The sequence below is a fragment of the Salminus brasiliensis genome, chromosome 19 (genome assembly GCF_030463535.1).
Source record: "Salminus brasiliensis chromosome 19, fSalBra1.hap2, whole genome shotgun sequence".
NCBI classification, from domain to species: domain Eukaryota; kingdom Metazoa; phylum Chordata; class Actinopteri; order Characiformes; family Bryconidae; genus Salminus; species Salminus brasiliensis.
The window spans coordinates 10,439,299-10,459,566 of record NC_132896.1 but is presented as its reverse complement, the minus strand read 5'-3'; the positions used below and the strand labels follow the sequence as shown (position 1 = coordinate 10,459,566).

Genomic DNA, 20,268 nt, shown 5'->3' with positions numbered 1-20,268 from the left:
CTCTTTAAACTCTTTAAAGCGCTTAACTAAACGGCTCTGTGTAGTGATGTGGTAATGAACGCTTCAGGAAGGGTTCGGTCATTTAGCGATCATCCCTAAGTCACACGTCTGGTCAGCACGAAAGAGCAGAGTTCCTGAAAGCGCTGGGTTTCGTTTTACAGGAGATTTGGTTGACTCGAATGTTTTGACCGTCTTTAAGCTTTAATCAGATCATGGCAGTGAGTGCTTTTTATCTTTGATCTTCGATAGCGCCTCTGTTCTGTCTGAGACCAAGGGTTCATTTTCCTGCTGTGTTGCTTTAGCTCGCTAAGCTAAGTCGCTAACTTCGCCTGTTGGACCTAATGGCTTAAGCTTGAGCGGTGTGGGGACTCGGACTTTAGACAGTCTGAAATAACGCTTATCTTATTTCTCCACAGACCCACGAATTCTTTGTTGATATGACCTGTGAGGGATGTTCAGGGGCAGTCACCCGGGTTCTCAAAAAATTAGGTAGGTCTGCAGTGCCTCTGTCGATGACCAGGGATTAGCCAGCTAAAGTTTTTCTAACGAAGCGAATAAAAAGGAGTACTACAAGTACAGTAACAGTAGAAGTGATAGTCTACATTAAAATGATGAAAGAAAGTCCAGTTAAAGATTAAAATCATACAGTTACAGTATTTAATATTTATAGAAGAGTTGACCTATTCAGTCCATTTTAATGTAAATATGGTAGGACCACCAAACCAAAATTTATAATAAAACAATTATTATAATATAAACTGTTAAAGTTTTATAATGTACAGTCCATATCCTCCCTGTCAAAACAAAACTCTCCACAATGGCAATTTTACAGGTGAAGGAAAAAAAAACGTTCTAACTTTTAATGGAAATCAATATTTAAAAAAAAAAGCTTCAAACCATTTTGAAAAACATATGTTGGTCCATTCATCATGAATCTGGACACAATGTAAAGATCAACTTGGTTTAAATTATGTAAAAAAAATGAAAAAGTGGATTTAAGGTTTTTGCATGATGAGTGATGATCTCGTCGCTGTCCCATGAAAAACATGTCTCCGAAATGATGACTACAGAAAGCAAAAAGGCCATACCTTTGAATGGAAGTCGATGTAAAATAGGACTTAATTTAAAGTAATATAGAGCATTTCTTTTAGTCTATTCATCTAGAATGCTTTAAACAGGCTACAGCACAGCTACAGGCTTCAAAACATGGAGAAACTAAAAACAGACAAAAATGGAGAGACATGTTTTTCATTGCACAGCAACAATATACAGTATGAAAAATAAACAGGACATGTAAAATTCCTTGTTTTTGTGGTGTCAGGAAAACCACAGTCTTCCTGTAGTTTAGTCTCACCCACTGGAGTTTCGATCTAGACTGATTTTCGAATGGTACACATAGTACAGGCTGTAGCATAGTTGGTAACAGTACTGGCATATCCACAGTAGACTGGGGTTTGATTCTTGGCAGGGCAAACGTGCCACACTACACACGTTATACACTAAGAGTAATAAAATATAAGAGCACTGTACGGTGTAAATTGTGACTGCAGTAAGCTCATGGTGCAGTGCTGAATGAGTAAAGTGCTTACACCCTGTTATTAATTCCACAGATGTCAAGTTTGACATTGACCTTCCCAACAAGAAGGTCTTCATCGAGTCAGACAAAGATAGCGATGTTCTTCTGGAGACACTGAAGAAGACTGGGAAAACCGTCACGTACATTGGCACAAAATAGGCAAGAATTTCAACCTTGAACAGCTCTTCTTCAACACCATGTAAGCTGTACATGTACTTCAGTTCTAATTAATAACTAGTGGTTGTTTATTTACTGAAGAGATAAAAAATATTCTTTTAAATAACTTTTATTTAGCAGAAAATGACACACGTATTGGTTTTTCTTCTGATACTTTCAGTTTCAATCTTATTTATTCATAATTCTCCTCTTGACAGGTCATAATTCCTGACGAGATTATGGGCAGGTGTGTGATCACACACTTCAAGAATGTGGTCTGGTGTGACTTTTGGGGACCAGTGGAAGGAGCTTCTTAGAAATATTAGTATCTAATGCAGCATAGTTTTAGTAGAACTGCTCCTTTTTTGGCTGCATTATAACACCAGAGTATAGATATACACTGCTACTCTACTGACTGCTCATGACTTTGTTTACACACACATGCAGAAATAAAGACAGTTTTCATGTAAGAAGTGTATTAAATAGGCAGATCTAAATATTTTACATTGAAGTTTTAAGGGTGGATTCATAGCATAGTTATTAGTTATATTGTACTATTCACTATAAAGAAATTGTATGTTATAGACACACCATATGTTATAGTTATATATAATTGTATGTTATAGTCCACACCCATGTGCCATGTTTCATTGTCAAAATATGAGTTTCAGAAACTAGAAATAGTCCTACTTAAATTTGAATGCACTGTGTCAATATTACATACAACCCTAACATGTGCAACAACTGGTGCATATAAAATCTTTCACATCTACATGACATGATTCTGTTATATTTGCATGTACTTTTCAGTGCAAAACTGTAGACGCACCTGGTCACATTTCTCAGTGAATAAATAATCAAGAAGCCCCAACAACGACATCCTCAACTGTGAACACCTGCTGCACATGTTAAAGGGCACTTTGCTTGTTTGGCCCATGCCATATGATTTTGGAGAAGACTGTAAGAGAGGGTAGAGAACTCAGAGGTGGGGGGCTGGAAATTGGGTGGCTTCTGCTTTGCTGTAGGAAGCCAGGAATTATGAATGGTGAAAGGTTGTTAAGACTTTGGTGTAGACATGTGGCCATGTAGACAAAGTGAGTCCCTCACTTTATTAAAATGTGAAAGTGTAAAGTAATATGTAAACACTGTTAAGGTTTTAAATGGAAACATCCTAGTTCATTTATGGAGACTAATTGTTAAATTCCTTGTTCCTCTGATGACTCAAGCAGGCAAAATAAAGGAAAGCCAATCAGAGCTCATTTATCTTACATTTGTTTTAAAGGTGCAGAAACAGAAATGGTAAACACAAACACAGTAGAAGGGAAAAATCTAATCAAGAATTTAGTGAATCGAACATAAATATAGAGAAATAGATAAATTGTGCTCAAAGATTTGCTGAAATTGTCATCTTGCAACATTTCTAAATTTTGACACAGTGAAAAAAGTTGGCAAAAATGTGTATATATATATATATATATATATATAATTCCTACAGAATGACGTGAGAGGCTGATAAAGCCGTAGAGAAAATGACTACTTTTCAGTTATTGCTGCTAAGGTGGTTATACAAGCTATTGAGTCCTGGGGTGTACCTATTTTTTCACACATGGCTTTTCCATTTTGGCTTCATTTTTGTCAAATTAACAAATAACACAGTGGAGTCTGTTGTGTGGTGTTCCTCTGAGGTTGTATTTACCTCATTTGTAAGCCTGTAAAAAACAGATATTTTATTATGTCCTGATATGTAAAACCATAGAATTCACAGAGGGTGTAGTTTGTTATGCAGATGGCTGTATATATAAAAGCAAATATAAATACAATTCAAATGTGACATGGCAATATGAAATACACACTCTCAGCGAATGACTGTGTTAGTGCATATGAGTGTGTCTAGAAGTGCCATCAGCTTGCCAGTGGGGGGCAATATTACACTTCATTAAAGGAAAAATGGCACCCTACTGCAGTCCAAACATAAGCCACAGTCTATTCCCTAGAATTTGCCAAGATGAAAACATGGCTAATACATTGGACTGCAGTTGAATGGACGTCATTGGCCAACATTACTAAGAAGATCCATTAATGCCTTTGTGGACTAAGGGGATATGACCGGCAGGCCCTGACAGTCCTGAGGGTTTACTGGCCCCACGCTTGAGGAGCCTTCCGCTAGTCCTAGAACCACAGATACTAGAGAAGCATAGAAGAGGGTAGCACAGCAGGTGTAAAACGCCCAGCCAAGGAACTTGAGCATGTCAGGCAAGCGCTCCTCAATGGACACCATGAAGGCAATGAGGGCACTCACGCAAAACGCCACTGTAAAAACAGAAAGAATCATGTCAGTCAGTTCATAGTAACAGCCCATGCCTCATTACTTTAGACTGAGGCATGAAGGGCAAATCCAAGGACACAGCTACTCCATTGTACATGCAACCACGCTGGCAGCAGCTGTGAGGGTTATTGTGATTTATTGGAAATCACAGGTTGTCAGATGTTGGTGAGATCTGGCCATGCAGCACCAATGCCTGCTCAGATAATTGTGTAGAAAACTGCAAGTGCAGCTGCTCCTACATCTGGCAACACACGAGAGCTCAGACAGTTCTTACCTGAGATGATGTTTAAAAGAAGGGCTGCAACGGCTCGCTTTCCCTTGATGAGAGCTGATCTAATGGCAATGAGTGTGGCCAAAGAAAGTATGGCGGAGCCTGCCAGGAACATCCAGGTCAAACTGTACGAGCCTAAGCAGGAGAGAAGGACATTCTTCAAAAGGACGGTGCTACAAAGAAATATTTGATTGATGCTTGAACCACTTTTGGTTCCATAAAGATCCATATTTGCAAAAGACGTTTGAGTCTGAGGAACCTTCACTGAATGACAGGGTTGTGGGTTCGATACCCGGGCTTGGCAAGCTGCCACTGGGCCTTTGAGCAAAGCCCTCTCTACTTCCCAGGTGCTGCAGCAATGCCTTCCCACCCCTCCGGGCACGTGTGTTCACTGTTACTGTGTGTGTTTTACTGGTTTGGTGTTCACTGCACGGATGGGATAAAAGCGTTCAAAGAGTCCAAATTTCATCTGTGTCTGACACTAACGGTAAATATGGTCTTGTCTTGTCTTGTAATGGTTCTTCTTCAAACTCTCAGCTCCTTATGGACCCAAATGTGGTTCTTTTATGGTGTTGCTCAAAGAACTCCTTGTGGCACCTTTAGGTGTGTAGTGTAAAGCCCTTAGCTGCAACTGTGAGAAATTAACCAAACAACAAAGATTTGTGATCTTAAACATTCCTATAATGATCACATTGGCATTGTTCCAGGTGGTGCTGGCTGATATTAGTAGAATTCAATGTGACAATATTTCCCATATATACAGTCCAGCACAAAAGCGACTCACCTTCATTTAATTTCCAGGTCATCCAATAAGTGGAGCTGTGATATAACAACAAAATTCCTCAGCCCTTTATACACCCTTTATTCTCACCCCACCTCCTTTCCATTGCTCACCTTAGCTACAGGGGAATTGGGTGTGTGGGGGGTCTCTGCTTCAAGCACCCACCATGAAGCCGCCCTGAACTCCAGCCTAAAAGGACTTCTGAGTTCGCCTCCCCATTCCGGCTCCATGGGCGTGGTCCATTACAGCACAAGTACAAGTTATTCACTCAGGAAGGTTTTTTTCCCAAACAACTGTGGGAGACTTAGTAAATTACCATAAACTCCCCTTCAGATAAACAGCACTTAACGGTTTCAACATAATCAAGCTCCACTCTCGGTTCGGACGACTTTAAGGGGCTGTGACTGACAGAGGCCTTGAAAATGAATGAATTGAGTACTTTGTCAGAATTATTGAGTTATGGGGCTTATTGTAATATCTTTTCATTGGGCTCAAAATCCATGGCAGCACCCCTGCGTGGATTAGATGATATCTACAAAAAATACTGAGCTGCTATGACAGGAGCTGTGAAATGTTGAGCAAACAAGGTGACAAATGTAATGCTATGCATTATTATTTTTAATAAATGTTTACTGCCCAGATAAATAGCTTTTTTAATGGACTTTGCACAGGTGCCTTGATGTACACAGTACTGTATGTTATCAGCTTTTTCCCCTGCCACTGGAAAATGAATAACATGCACTTACTGGCTGTTTTGACTGGAAATGAAGTAAATAGAGGGTGGATTCTGACTTTTGTATAGCAGTGTATGACAGAATCACAGTATAAGACTATGGGCCCTATCTTACACCCTATCTCATTGCTATCTTACACCTCGTCAACAGTCCATTTTCATGCCTGCGTCATTTTAATAGCAACGGTGCTTGCAAAAATATCTACGCCGATGGGCATGGTGATCTCGAAATGAGGTATGTTCAGGTACATTTCTAGGCAGACGTCAACAGTCAGACGTTCATTGCTATCTTGGCAGTGAATTGTCACAGGCACACCCACGCTTGTTTCACGTAGACACATGGGCGTGCAGCAGTGCACAAACCCATGGCGTGTGCCACTTGGCAGTAAACAAAACAATAAACAAAAACAAAATAAAATATTAAAACATTATTCTAGAGGGGAGGCGCTCCACCACTTCAGCAAGCCTTCCCAGACTGTGTGCAATGCGCCATTGAAATAGCAATCGGCCAAAGTCAGACTGCACTTGGCTTTGAAGGGGAATGGCAAGTGACACGCTGATTGATTTATTGCACATTACACCCGAAATATACCTTTGATTAATTAAGATAATTTATTAATATTGTTGCGATGTAAAAGACACACTGACACGCTCTAAATCAAGCTACGCTGTGCATGGTTGATGGCTCGAAGTCATGCTTCCTGAGTGCTGTTAGGATTTTTTATTTGATGGTTCTTTAAAGAGTAGGAAGTCTTCTTCTGATTAAAATATTAGAAAGGTCTAAAGTAATGACAACCAACAGGACACTGCAGTTAATATCAGTTAAGGGATACTGATATGGACATCAACAATATACTGAATCTCCATCAGTTCTATATTAAATATATTTGATGTTCACGGCCGACATGGTAGCAGTACAATTACTTCATTGTTGTCTAGGATGTCTGCTGGGCTTTGGAAGGGAAAGATAAAACGCAAGGAATGCTCACCCATCCAGGCTGGAAACGTGGTGCAACTGGACAAGCCTCTGTACGAGTCACAGATAGCAAAGAGGCCTTCGCACGCACCCCCCGGCTGCACCAGCCACTTAGGGGCACACAGGCACACGGTGTACAACAGAAACTCCACACAGACAAGGGCGTTCAACACTCTTCCTGAATTCTTCATGACAATTCCCAGTCCTGAATTTTTCCCAGTTTTTCTTTCAGTCATATGATGTGGATTCTTGCTTTATTCTTGATCAAAATCCTCCTCACCCAGATGCTGCTGATATCAACATTTCCTTTATGGATTACCCAAGACAGAGTTAGAGTTCTGTTTCAGCCGATGCAAGAGACATCCTGCCCTGCCTTGTTTACATTCTGATCGTTCAGGTGAGCTTTGATGGCGATAGTCTTCCTAGACAAGTTCTTATCCAGTGGGCATGGTCAGCACCGAGATGGCCAAATCAAAAAGGGAGCCAGATTGCCTCAAATAGAGCCTGTTTGCTTTCAAGGTTTTCAGCAAACAGAGCCCACCAGATATGTACACTGCAAACACACACACATGGAGTGAAGCAGCAGGTAGGGTGTTCTGTAGCCTTTTTCCATTATCTGTGTAAGGATAATAGCCTTGCTTATCTGCCAGAATGTTTTAAACACTCCATTACACTTCAAAACAGCCAGGGTTACCATGTTCATACTCCATCTGTATGTAAGTTGTAACCGATTATGCAAAAACACAGAAGTGCATATATATTTTTTATTACTGTACATAATTTGACAAATGGCGATGTTAATAAATCAGTTTCAGTGATACAATCTGTATAAACTGAAAGGATAAAGGATAAAGGTGCACGTATTCGTCACTGTACAGTGTGGACTGTACAGCGAAATGTGTCCTCCGCATTTAACCCATCTGGTAGTGAACACACACACACACACACACACACACACACACACACACACACACACACACGTGTTAGGGGCAGTGAGTACACACACACACCCAGAGCGGTGGGCAGCCAACTCCAGCGCCCGGGGAGCAGAGAGGGTAAAGGGCCTTGCTCAAGGGCCCAACAGTGGCAGCTTGCCGAGCCCGGGAATCGAACCCACAACCCTGTTATCGATATCCCGGCGCTCTAACCGCTGAGCCACCACTGCCCCTACTGGAGCAAACCCACCACACCTGAAAAAAAATAGGTAGGCCTCAAAGGAGATTTAAAGGTGCGCTTCAATGGACAACTGTAGTTGTTTCACTGTCTCTTCATTGAAAGAAAAAAAAACAAGGCTCTAAAATGGGCCAAATCCAAATCTCTTATTAGTCTTGTTTACAGTCACTTAGCCCACTAGCTAAAGCCCTGCTAGCCATAGTCAAAGCAGGCAAAGTGGTAAAACACAACAGCAACTTTTGGAGACAACCAGCACATCAACTCCAGACTGCCTGTTATAGGAATACAGGTCTCTGTGGGTATCTGCGCCAAGCCAAATGTCCATGCCATCTAAACAGAAATGGACTACCTCAGACCAGAGCTTATCACACATCAGAAGGGGAACTCAAACATGCTGTGTAAGAAAGTCAAACCAGGGGAAGTGAGCAAGTGCTTGGCTAAAAGTTAACAAAGGAACTGTAGTACTGTACTTCAATTCAATGTGTGCAATAACTCAAAATATTTATTATCAGTTATTACCACGATGCCACTTTACTAAATTCATAGAATTGATATATATTTACATTTATATACATACATTTCAAGTTTCTTGATTTTTCTTTCTCTTTTTGTTCTGAATTTATTTTATTTATTTTAGAGTGTTATTCTTACACAAATGGTTGCAGCTGTAACAACTATAATTTCCCTACTGGGATCAATAAAGTATATTCTAATAGAATAATATATATTCTGATTCTGAAAGCTACAATATTCAGCTATTCAGAGGATACAAGTACAATAACAACACTATCCGGTAAGACTGGGGAATATAACAAAAAATAATTACACTATTCTTGTACAATGTTTATAATAAAGCTATACTATGCTACCTGGCTTCATTGAACCCCTGAAGGTTGTAAAAAAACAAACAAAAAAAAAAAAAACAATAAAAGCAGAGCTTTCATTTCCACCATAAAAAGAAAAACAATGTGTTTCATTCTGAGGCAGAATAGCAGGGTTTTAACTGGTGTCTGAACTAGGTCTGAGCATTTTTTGCTAACCAAAGTCACACTTACTATTTAAACATTAGGAAGTTATTGACCAAGGTTGACCATGCTGATAACCGCATCTCCAAGCTGGATGATCAGCATTGACCAATGCATGACCAAGCATGACCAAAATCAAATACAATATACCCTACGCTGGTCAAGAGCTGGTTAACCAGCTAGCTTACCAGTGTAGGGTATGTTTTCACCTGGATAACCAGCTTTTCAACCACCTTGACCATGAAAGACCAGCTTAGACCAAAACCAGCTACCAGCAAAAGCTGGTCTCAAGCTGGGTTTTTCAGGAGGACAAAACTGAATACATGCAATCTATAACACCTTTAAAGAAAAGTGTTTCATCTGAAGTAGAGAGGGGCTGAATTGATCCATCAAATCAATGAAGGCTTCTCCTAACAGTTGACCATCCTCATCTGATCAGCAGGCTGCAGTGTGTAGCCAAATGAAAAATATTCCATTCATATCCTGTGTACCTTGGCAGGCTGAGATCATTTAATCATATAATCAAGGACATACTGTCCCTGCATTGATAAGGACAAATATGCAGCATAAAAAAGTATTCCAGCTTTCTCTTCAGATCATGTGCAGTAAATAAATGCAGACTAGAGAGCAGAACTGATGTGTCAACCATGTGAAGCGCACTCCATTCAGCGCACTCCAGTTCTGAAAAATGAAAATGCCTGAATGAGAGATTTGATAACATTAAGCCAATTAATGTGAGATGATGCTAATAATTACATCTAGTAAAAGTATTAGGTATCTGGGAAGAAGCTATTAAAGAAGCTATCTGAGAGATGCTATCTGAAAACAAGCTATTAAAGAAGCTATATGAGAGATGCTATCTGAGAACAAGCTATTAAAGAAGCTATATGAGAGATGCTATCCGAGAACAAGCTATTAAAGAAGCTATATGAGAGATGCTATCCGAGAACAAGCTATTAAAGAAGCTATATGAGATATGCTATTTATCTGACCAGCAAGAAAATTATTTAGAATAACAGAAATAAATCTAAATAGGGCCCCATGTGGTCCAGCAGAATAAGGCGCTGTCACTACGTTCAGAGGATTCGCTGGTTCAAATCCCGATCATGCTTGCTAGCCATCGGCAGACGAGGCCCAGAGAGAACACAATTGGCCTTGCTCTCTCCAGTGTGGGTAGATGGTGCTCTTCCCCCACATCGCTTTGCTGAGCTGCTGGCTGTCACTGATGTCTGGAGGCTAGCGCATTGGATCCAGGTATGTGATGCTTCCCTCCAGGCGCGTTGGTTGGCCGGCAATATTGCATAGGCAGCAAACGAGCAACTAGACTGTGCACATGTAGTCCAAATCAGAAAAAGAAGATTCTTCTTATACATACAAACATACAATATACAAATATACTAAATACAACTTTGTGTTTTGAGGTGTGAGCATGTTATCTAAACCCTTTCTGAAGTCCTGCTATAGATAACCCAGTATTAACAGTCACCATTCAGCACCTGTACTGCATTCGGAATGGCTCTCGCTACTGCTTCATTGAATTGGAACCGTGCATGTAATGACCAAAGGGTTTTTTCAGACATTCAGAGCTATACAGTATGAAAATGTTTGGGCACCCCTGATAATTTTGATGATTTTCCTTTATAAATCATTGGCTGTTCGGATCAGCAATTTCAGTTCATTTATATAGTTCATCATATAGCAGATGAACATAGTGATATTTGAGAAGTGAAATGAAGTTTGTAGGATTTACAGAAAGTGTGCAATAATTACTTAATTATTGGGCACCCTTGTCGTTTTTATTGATTTGAATACCTTTAGAACTAATTATTGGAACACAAAATTTGTTTTGTAAGCTCATTGCCCCCTCACCTACATAGACGGGAGAATCCATTAAGTTGGCCAATTGCCTAATTTCATTTCAATAATTATTACATACTTTCTGTAAATCCTATAAACTTTATCATTTTACTTCTCAAATATCACTGTGTTCGTCTGCTATATGATATATATATTTAACTGAAAATTGCTGATCCGAACAGCCAATGATTAATAAAGGAAAATCATCAAAATGATCAGGGGTGGCCAAACTTTTTAATACCACTGTATTTGTGTAATGCTTTCAGGTTATGGTTAGAGCCATTTAGAGCCAGAATGATTGGTTTTGAAATTAATGAATAATTAAGATGTTTACACACCGAGTTAAAAATAATGAATAAAGTAATGAATTAAGGGTTCTTCACAAACTTCTTTCAATGGCTAACACATTTCTAATAAGCCGAATTCAACAACATGCTACGCTGCTAAACTGCTTGTTGTTCCTAACAGCTTTCACAAGACTTTCTCATGTGACTGTTTTGCTACTTACTGTTCAAGTACTGCATCTGGGACCAGGGCTAAACTATCTCTTCATCTAAAAGTCCAGATAAACAGCTGACAGCATAACGGTGAACTGTGTTCAGAAGCTTTGTTGCTAAGCTTATATCATTACAGAAAGCCTGAAATAGTTGAAAATGGTAGCATTGAAAACGAAGGCGTCTGTGTGAGGCAGTTAAAATGACTGAGGATGAGGATAAACTCATGTTACCGTCACTCCGACAGCAATTATAGATTAGCGTAACTGTTATGATTTATAGATGCAGTGATTTGATTTCTGGAAGACAGACGCCTAAAACCCAACACTGGTTTGCTGAGGTAAAATGTTGGGATGGATGAGCAAAACTGGCAATCTGTCATACTAAAGCTGCTAAACCATTTATGTTTCCAAAAGGCTACTGCTCTTAATCACAGCCTGTGACTTATCTAGGACTTTTAGAAGGTCTGGAGTGATGTTATGTGACACAGAATCGATCCAACCCACTGGAAATCAAAATGTGACAGCTTGATTTCGCTGTCAATTCCTAATTATGTTGGTAATTAACTCTATTCAGTTCATGTAGGCCTCAACAATATGAGAGTTTGCTTGGCTGTAACTGCCTCGATTCCACAGAGAGAGAAAAAATCCTGAACATTTCCACTGGGTGTTTCGAGATTTACCATGCATACTTTTCAGTTCTCAGAAATCTTTAGGCTTCCTTGGAAGGCTAAGAAGACCCTGAGGATTCCCCCATTGCTGTATGGTGTATACTTTGTAATTCTTTGTATCCCAGATAGCCAGACAATCAACAAAATATTGTTTAGACTGCCCTCTGCTCCACTCTAACCATCTACAAAAAAAATAATAAGAGAAACTAGCACCTGCAGACATGCTGGAACGGAGCTTTCTTCTTCCTTTTAAAAGGAAACACTGAGATTTCTGCTGCTATCGCAAGATCGGAATTACGCATCAGCGTCAGGCCAAAACAGCAGAGGAGAGGAAAGAGATTCATAGGTTTCACACAAAAGAAGCTAGTATATGCTAACATGAGCTCCACAGAGGATGCGGCATATGGTAAATAGCATGGTGGAATCTTTCAGAATCAGTTCAGAAGGTGCGTTCGATTTTCCTGATAAACTGGGTAATACAGTGACATAGCAGGCCAGGAAGGCATCCCCTGATAAATGCAAGGTTCAGGGGTACAAAGCAACATTCCTTCTTTCTGTTCAAAGTGTGCAGAGCATGCAAGGCTGAATGTTTGCCTGCCTTACAGGTAGAGGCAAGTGCAGTCAGGCGAGCTGATAAAAAAAGAAGTCTCAAAAAACGGCTTGATTTTTTTTTTTTTTAAGTTGTAAGTGATCTCCACAACTCACTGTCCACATTTGTCCACACGGTTTTCTTTTAATAGCCTTCAAGTTTATTGGTAAACATTAAGAGAAGTCCACATTTTGCGACCTGCCAAAAAGAGTATTTGGAGTGATGCCATAGAAGAGCCACTTTTGGAATCCATGAGGTCCTGGCATGGCTGAGAAACTCAACATTTGCAGATATGAAAACCCTTATACACACAAACAGAATCTACTGTAATGTTGACAGAACAGGCTATTAGGTATCATAGGTGATGTAGAATGGATGTGAAAATGTATTTTGCTACATTGAAGTGACAAACTATGAACCTCACACACGTGTTTTTTTCTTTTTAAAAATCCAGCACAACCATAACAGGGCTGGCAAACAGGGCCAATTCAAATTCATTTGATTCTAGTTACATAACAGTCTTGGCTAATTTTATTTATGCCCCCAAAACTGCACTAAGACCAACAGTGAAAGCTCTGCTAGCCCTAGTCAAGGACGAACACGTGTTGTTGATACTCCAGACTCTGCTAAGTGAACTAGGCCTTGCGACCACCTCTTTTGTTGTGCCATTGTCTGCATGACAGAAGCTCAAACGAGATGTGAGACAAAGCAAAATCTGGGAAAGCGAGTGGGAATCCATGCTAGGCTAAATTGCTAACCACTTTTTCCATCTTATTTTTCCCAACATCTATGGCTTTGCCTGTGCCAGTGTTCACATTACGGGAGCTCAAAAGCAGTGTGTGATGAGCTGAAACTCAGAAGCGTGAACAAGTGCTAGGCGAGTGCTAGGCTAAAAGCTAACCCAGCTAACAGTCTCTTTAGCTAGGTAACCACACACTGTGCCAGGAGGACACTGAGAGGACAGTAAAACTAGGTGAGATGTTTATGATTACAAAAAACACTCAGCATACACTGTTCTTTTTACAGCCCTAAAACGATGCTAGGTTAGGCTATGTGGCTCCTGTAAGCTGTTGCGGTGGTGCAAAAAAGCCAATCAGAGCAGAGCGTATAATTTTTTTTCATCTGTTCCTTTGAGTTCACCGTAAAAGAAAAAATAGTGTGTTGTATCCTAAGGCAAAATAACAGTGTGGTAAATCGACTTGTAACACTGCATCTGGACATTTTTTGCCCAGTCACATACTTTAAAGCACCAAAGGTTTTAAGTCAAGGCCTATTTGCTAACCCTTACACCAGAAAAGGCGTTTTGCTTACCAGTTCAACAGATGCAGACAATATACAGTATTACTATAATTATTTATCTGTGGAAATTTAGACCCAGTGATTCTGAGGTATAACTCCTTTAAATGTCACTTAGTGGACAGACCAGCTACGTCAGTAATCAAATGCAGATTAGGCCTTTGAGGCAAAAGTGATGATGTGGCAATATAAGTACATGAATGGGATATAACATTTGACTCATTTATATTCTAATCACCAACCTATTAAAGCTCTTTAATCTGCTAAACTGCCTTTTCCTGTTGAGGAATAAATGAAATATTGAAATTCATTCGCTGCAAGCTTGTTTTTTGAGGACAGTCTGGCTGACACTAGCCAAGTTAAATATTAGAAATGCATCACACTGACACTTTTATTACAATATTGTGGAAATGGATTCAATTAGAAACAGATGAAACTACAAAAGACAGAATTCTTTCCTAAGTCTATACATGCTTAGCAGTCATTCAAACTAAAAAGACTCAAACCTTCAGGGCTCTTGAACTAACTCTTATCAAACTGAAAGCTTTCATCTTATCTCATCAGGCCTTAAAGTCTCTGCAGTTGCAACATATGCACAGCCTAACCATAGCCATGAGACTCTTTAGCCACTGCACTGCACTTTACTCCTTCTTGTTGTTTCATCAGCCGGCTGCGGACAGCCTGCTTGGCCAGAACAGAATGTGCAGCAGTGGCTTGGTCTCCACTGTACACGTCACCTCCTCTTCAGCAGTCAGGTCCAAACGCTGGCATTGGGAGTGGCCCCGCCGCAGACAGCCCTTGCTGTACCCCCGGTCCTGCCGTGCTGCCATTACACCCACTTAACAGCTGCAGGAGAAAGTTATAGACAATGCAACCTCGCCATGCTCACCGTCCCATTCGCTCGCTCCATCTGTCTCTTGACTGATCCCCCACATGTTTTCATTTTAGTTCTGTCACTCTTAAGGAAGTAAGTAGAGGAAGGAAAGGATGAGCAGCCATTGTGCTTCTAAAGCATGCATCCTGCTGAAGAGCCTTTCTCCTTTGGGCTCTAACTGCATTAGAGGTCCCAACAAAGGCTCCTTTACACCCTCTTTCCATTATTTACCCGTTCCTATTGTTAATTGTTACTGTTGTTAACATTACAAACAATTGTTCCTTAAAACGTATTGAAACAAAGGGATAGGAGGGAGCAGGGCCAAACATAGCTATTTAAATAACATGGACTTAATATAACTCTAAATATGTTAATATATATATATATATACTATCACATATTATTAACAAAACCATATACGGTTGCAAGAAAAAATAAACAAACCCTATGGAATTACCTGGATTTAACCAAACTAACAGCACACAAGCAGTTGTGTAGTTTATGCCTTATATTGAGTACACTGAGTAAACATCCACAGTGCAGGCTAGAAAAAGTGAGTGAACCCTTGAATTTGATAACCTGTAGGTCCTTACACATCTGCAAATGAGATTTGAACAACATTACAGAGGAATTCTGGATCATTCCTCCCTGCAAATGTGTTTCAGTTAGTTCATATTTCCAGGATGTTTTGCATGTGTCGTGTATGTTTCCTCGAGTCATACCACAGCTTCTCAAAAGGGTTAATTCGGCCATAATTTGGCCATTCCAAAACCCAAATCTCCTTTCAACCATTCTTTAGTTGATTTATATACCAGTGGTTTTATGTGTTAGTTTCATCATGGATCACAGGGCATCCAGGCCCTGAGGCAGCAGAGCACCCTCAAACCATGATGCTCCATCCACCATGCTTCGCAGCTAGGACGAGATTTTGGAGCAGTGCGGTGTTGTTGTTTTTTTCTCTTAACATAGCATTGTGTATTTGTGCTGAGAAGAAGGAGAGGAATGGTGAAACATCCAGGTCCTTTGACGAACAACACTCTTGTAGAAGTCATTAGCACAAAGCTTCACTTACTTTTTCTAGCCTGCACTGTGGATGTTTACTCATTGTGCTCAATAAAAGACATGGACAGTACAACTGTGTGTGTCTGTTGTTAGTTTAGTTAGATTGTGATTGTCTATAATTGTGACAGACCACATTTTATTAGTAACCAAAGCAGAAATCCAGCTCATTTCAGATGGTTCACTTACTTTTCCCTGCATCAGTATAACTCTTCTAAAGGTTAACGACAGAAAGAATTGCCAGTGCGCTGAGCTGTCCATTTCAAAATTACAGACCCAGACCAATAATCTGAGACAATGATGATCCTTGTGCTGAAAAAGCCTCTTGCTTTGTGTTGCTTTGTGCGGGCTGCCTGTGAGGTGATGTAATGAAAGAGAATGTGTGCTCTACCTCAGGCAGGGCAGCTTATGTCATCCCACATGCTGTTAGTGCATTTGTTTTTATCATGTTTTTAAATATGAAATGATTTCCACTGACACCCCACCTAAACTCACACCTTTACTCTGCTTTTGTTAGCACCTCCCAGAGGTCGGAGGTCATGCCATATTACTGTTTACTGCGTGGAGGTGTGGCACGTCTGGTTTATCTCCACTGTAAACTCAGGTGCTGTAATTTATTCCAGTCCCATGTTTAATATTATTTGCCGTTGCAGGATTTGATGTGCCCGGCGTTTACACTGGGGCAAAAACAGGAAGCAGGATGAATATAGGCCTTGTATCGTCCACTGAGGCTGTGATCCTTTTAAGAGTCTGTGGCGCTTTATTGAGGAAATGATGGTCAGAAAGATTCATACCGTCTGCTGCACGATACAGATTCTGTTTTCAGGCAGGCCCCCAATAGAGGTATTTCCCATAAACTGGCTAGAGAAAAGGTGCAGTCCAAAATACATCACACCCCCCATGTTTGTGGGGCAAGAAATAGAAGCTGCATTCCAAAGCAAACATAAAAACATTCAATTGAAGGACTGTGTGGTAATAAAGTGCAGTGTTTGTATGAACATAACAGGGTATTTTAAAGGAACATTACACAGGAGCCTCAACAACTAAATATAATATCAGATATTTCCGTATTTAATGAGTCCACCCTTTCTACTTTTCTTACAGCTTCCATTCTCTTCGGGAGACTGTTTTCAGTATGTCTGCAGAAATCAGCAGAAATATTTCGCCACACCTACAAAGGTCAGTCCCAGAATTCATCTTAATAAAGTTGAGGTCTGGACTCTGGGCTAGTCATTTTAACCGAAAACAGGGTTTCACCCTGGAGACCATGTAGCAACAGCCCAACAACTGCCCAAAAGTAGGAACCATTTACTTTGAGCTGTGCTTATAAGTCCATTGTTTTTGAAGAACAGCAGCAGATTCACCAGTTTGATTTGCAGATTTTTTTTGTGTGCTGACTGTCTGATGGGGGCAGTTGTGGTGGTGGTGTTGGTCTACCAGCTCATTTTTCTTTAAAAGCAATCACATTTTCTCTGTATCCCTTGGACCTACCAGGCAATGATATAGCACCCATTTAGCAACACTGTCACAACCCCTTGGGATACAGTGGAAACCACCTAGCAACCACCTAGCTAGTGACCACACAACAACAGCCTAGCAACTGCCGGAAAGTGGGAACCACTTACTGCAAGCTGGCCAACCATTCTGCATTTTCTTCAGGAAACGCACTTTTCTGTAAATGCTGAGGAGAACATCTTATGACTTCCCTAAAAAGGAGAACAGCAAATGGGAATAATCAGAAGACTCTTTTACAGCTTGTCCAATCAGGGTCAAATGCAGGCTCCCTCTGGATGAAGAGTGAACTCATGTGACTCATCCTAAAATAATCTTGTTTTGGTGCTTTGCAAACCGAAATCTTGATCACTTTTTACTTTGACTAGCAATCACGAAGCAACACCATAGTCACTACCTAGTAAGCCACTTTGCAAAAAACTACCTAGTGGCCACTTAGCAACTGCCACAAAGTGGGAACCCCTTACTGGAGACTGGTCAATCATTATGTGTTTTATGCATATGACTTGAAATATGAATATGTTGCACTTAATAATATGAAATAATTCAAATCTGATGAATGCACATTACTCTAAGCATCCCTTCCTGTTTGGCAACAGCGTGTCAGTACAGAATTAAAGCAAACCACGTACAATTGCATCCAATTTCAGATGGTAGCCTGTAAAATTACACCTAATTATGATTAGACTAAGGGGTGTGGATAATGGGGGGGGGGGGTGTTCCAGTGAGTCCATGGCCATGTGAAGACTTGTTAGGCTTCATAGACAGCGCCACGTCTGCAGCTTGAGAGAGCCTGAGTAATTACACCTCCTCCACCACCACGGCCTGTTCCCACTCCAGCTCGCTCTGTCTGCCGCAGCCAGAATGGAAAATGCCACGTTGCATAGCTGCTGTTTTTTCCAGCCTTTTCTCATCCAGATGTTTCTCTCTTTACTCGTCCACAGGCTGGGAAAGTACAGACATTAGCAATCCACCGCAGAGAGTCTCTCTGCCTGACCAGCGTGTCTGAGGCAAAGAGGCTGAAAGCTAAATTGAAGAGCTGCTGTGATTACTTTAGCCTGATGTACATTTCAGCAACCCGTGGTACACAGATACTCTCACACACACAAACACAGACACTTAGTAAGAACAGTAAGAATGGATTGAGGAATTTGATTCTATGACAAGGATTTTAAAGAATTGAACCGTATAGCATTCCCTTAGAAGCAGGTCTAGATACATGCCTTTTAAACATGTTGGCACACATGTTTATATCAAATGAAGTGATTGAGAATGTGTTTGCGAAGCAACAGAAACGAGATTATTTGAGGATGAGTCACATGAGTTTGGGAGTTGACTCCTACATCCAGAGGGAGCCTGCCTTGCAGGCCGTGCCGTCAGTTAGTAAAATGCATTGGACCCTGATTGGACAAGCTGTAAAAGAGCTTTACAGTCTTCTTATTCATCCCGTTTGCTGTTTTCCAATTTAGGGCAGCCATAAGACGTTCATTGAACTCAGCATTTACAGCTGATCTTAAGGAAAAGTACACAGTTATCCTGTCACATGTATCTACTGGACTGCCTTGTCTTTTGGGCCCATTGTCTTGTCTTGCACATTGTTATCCACCTCATTTCCAGTATTTCACACATTCTATTGTTTTGCCTGTGTACACACAGCTGTCCCCACTATACCACCCCTGCAACATGACAGTAAGTCCTCTTGTACCTTGAACATAAAGTGACCCTAAACTCTGAATAATTAGGGTGCCAGCACTGAGATGGGACCCTTCAGACTATACATACTGCCACTATCACCAAAAACTTAATACACTATATGTCCTAATGTTTGTGGATACCCATTCTAATAAATACATTCAGCTACTTAAAGCTTCACCCATTTCTGATACCAATGTAGAGAAGTACTGCCAACAGAATAGGACTCTCTGGAGTAGATAAACATGGACCTAATGGCACTATGAAATATAAAGCCAGGCATCGGCTAGAAGGGTATCAAACCCCTGAACATTGAGCTGTGGGGCAGTGGAACTCAGTGGAATGATGGTTGGTGCTCCATCAACAAAATACTTTTGTGATGAGTTGAGGAGTTGAGAATGAGGTGGGGTGGAGATGATCCAACATCCTGGTCTCACTAACACTCACTAACTCTTGTCACTGAATGCAATCAAATGCTCCAAAATCTAGCAGAAAGCCTTCCCTGGGCGAAAGCAGGGCGAAATCTGTTTAAATATACATGATTTCAGAAGAAACAATGAATCAAGTGTCCCAATACTTTTAATTTGTCCCAGCAATTTGAATCAACCAGATAAAATTAAATGTCACAACAAACTAAACAACAAAACAACAAACAAAAAGATATATGTTTACATTAACTTCTATTATTAGTAAATAATGTTTTTGCTTCCCCTGTAAACATACTATTTTGGAGATGTGTGGTTTTGTTCTGAAAAAAACAACAACAACAACTTTATATTATGATATTATAAAATACTCCATTTACTCCATGTATTAAGTTTTTCCTTATCCTGTAAAGTTACATTTTTTAAAATCCAACTGGTTCCAACAGCAATGATATTGTGAAATAACAATTACTCTTCAAGGTACATTATTTTAGTAGCATTACCATGTCCAGCAGACAAACATCTATACATATAACACAGAAATAAACACTTGCAAACACCCAAACAGCAATTTTCAATCTCCCAACCATATGAGACTATAATCATGCCATGCACATGCTATTTACTTATGAGTATTATTATTTGTATCAGTCTTAGCTGTACTGAGAGAAATACCATGTACAATGTAGACCATCACTGTTAATGGGTATCCTGTTTCAATAGTGTTCTCTCAAATGCAAACAATTGAAAAAATCAACAGAATTGAAATAAACCCCTCGTGAT

At 40.2% G+C, this 20,268-nt stretch overlaps 1 protein-coding gene across 2 annotated transcripts; it reads left to right on the top strand.

The window, feature by feature from the left end:
- The first annotated feature begins 77 nt into the window (after nucleotides 1-77).
- atox1 (antioxidant 1 copper chaperone) lies at nucleotides 78-2,986 on the top strand. Of its 2 annotated transcripts, none has more exons than XM_072663484.1 (4): nucleotides 78-218; nucleotides 417-489; nucleotides 1,611-1,735; nucleotides 1,951-2,986. In XM_072663484.1, the coding sequence occupies exons 1-3, from the start codon at nucleotides 213-215 to the stop codon at nucleotides 1,733-1,735; spliced, it is 204 nt and encodes a 67-aa protein (XP_072519585.1). In that variant the 5' UTR covers nucleotides 78-212; the 3' UTR covers nucleotides 1,951-2,986. The 2 variants fall into 2 exon arrangements, with proteins under 2 accessions (XP_072519585.1, XP_072519584.1); XM_072663483.1 differs by having other exon boundaries at nucleotides 79-218; nucleotides 1,611-1,775.
- The last annotated feature ends 17,282 nt before the right edge of the window (nucleotides 2,987-20,268 follow it).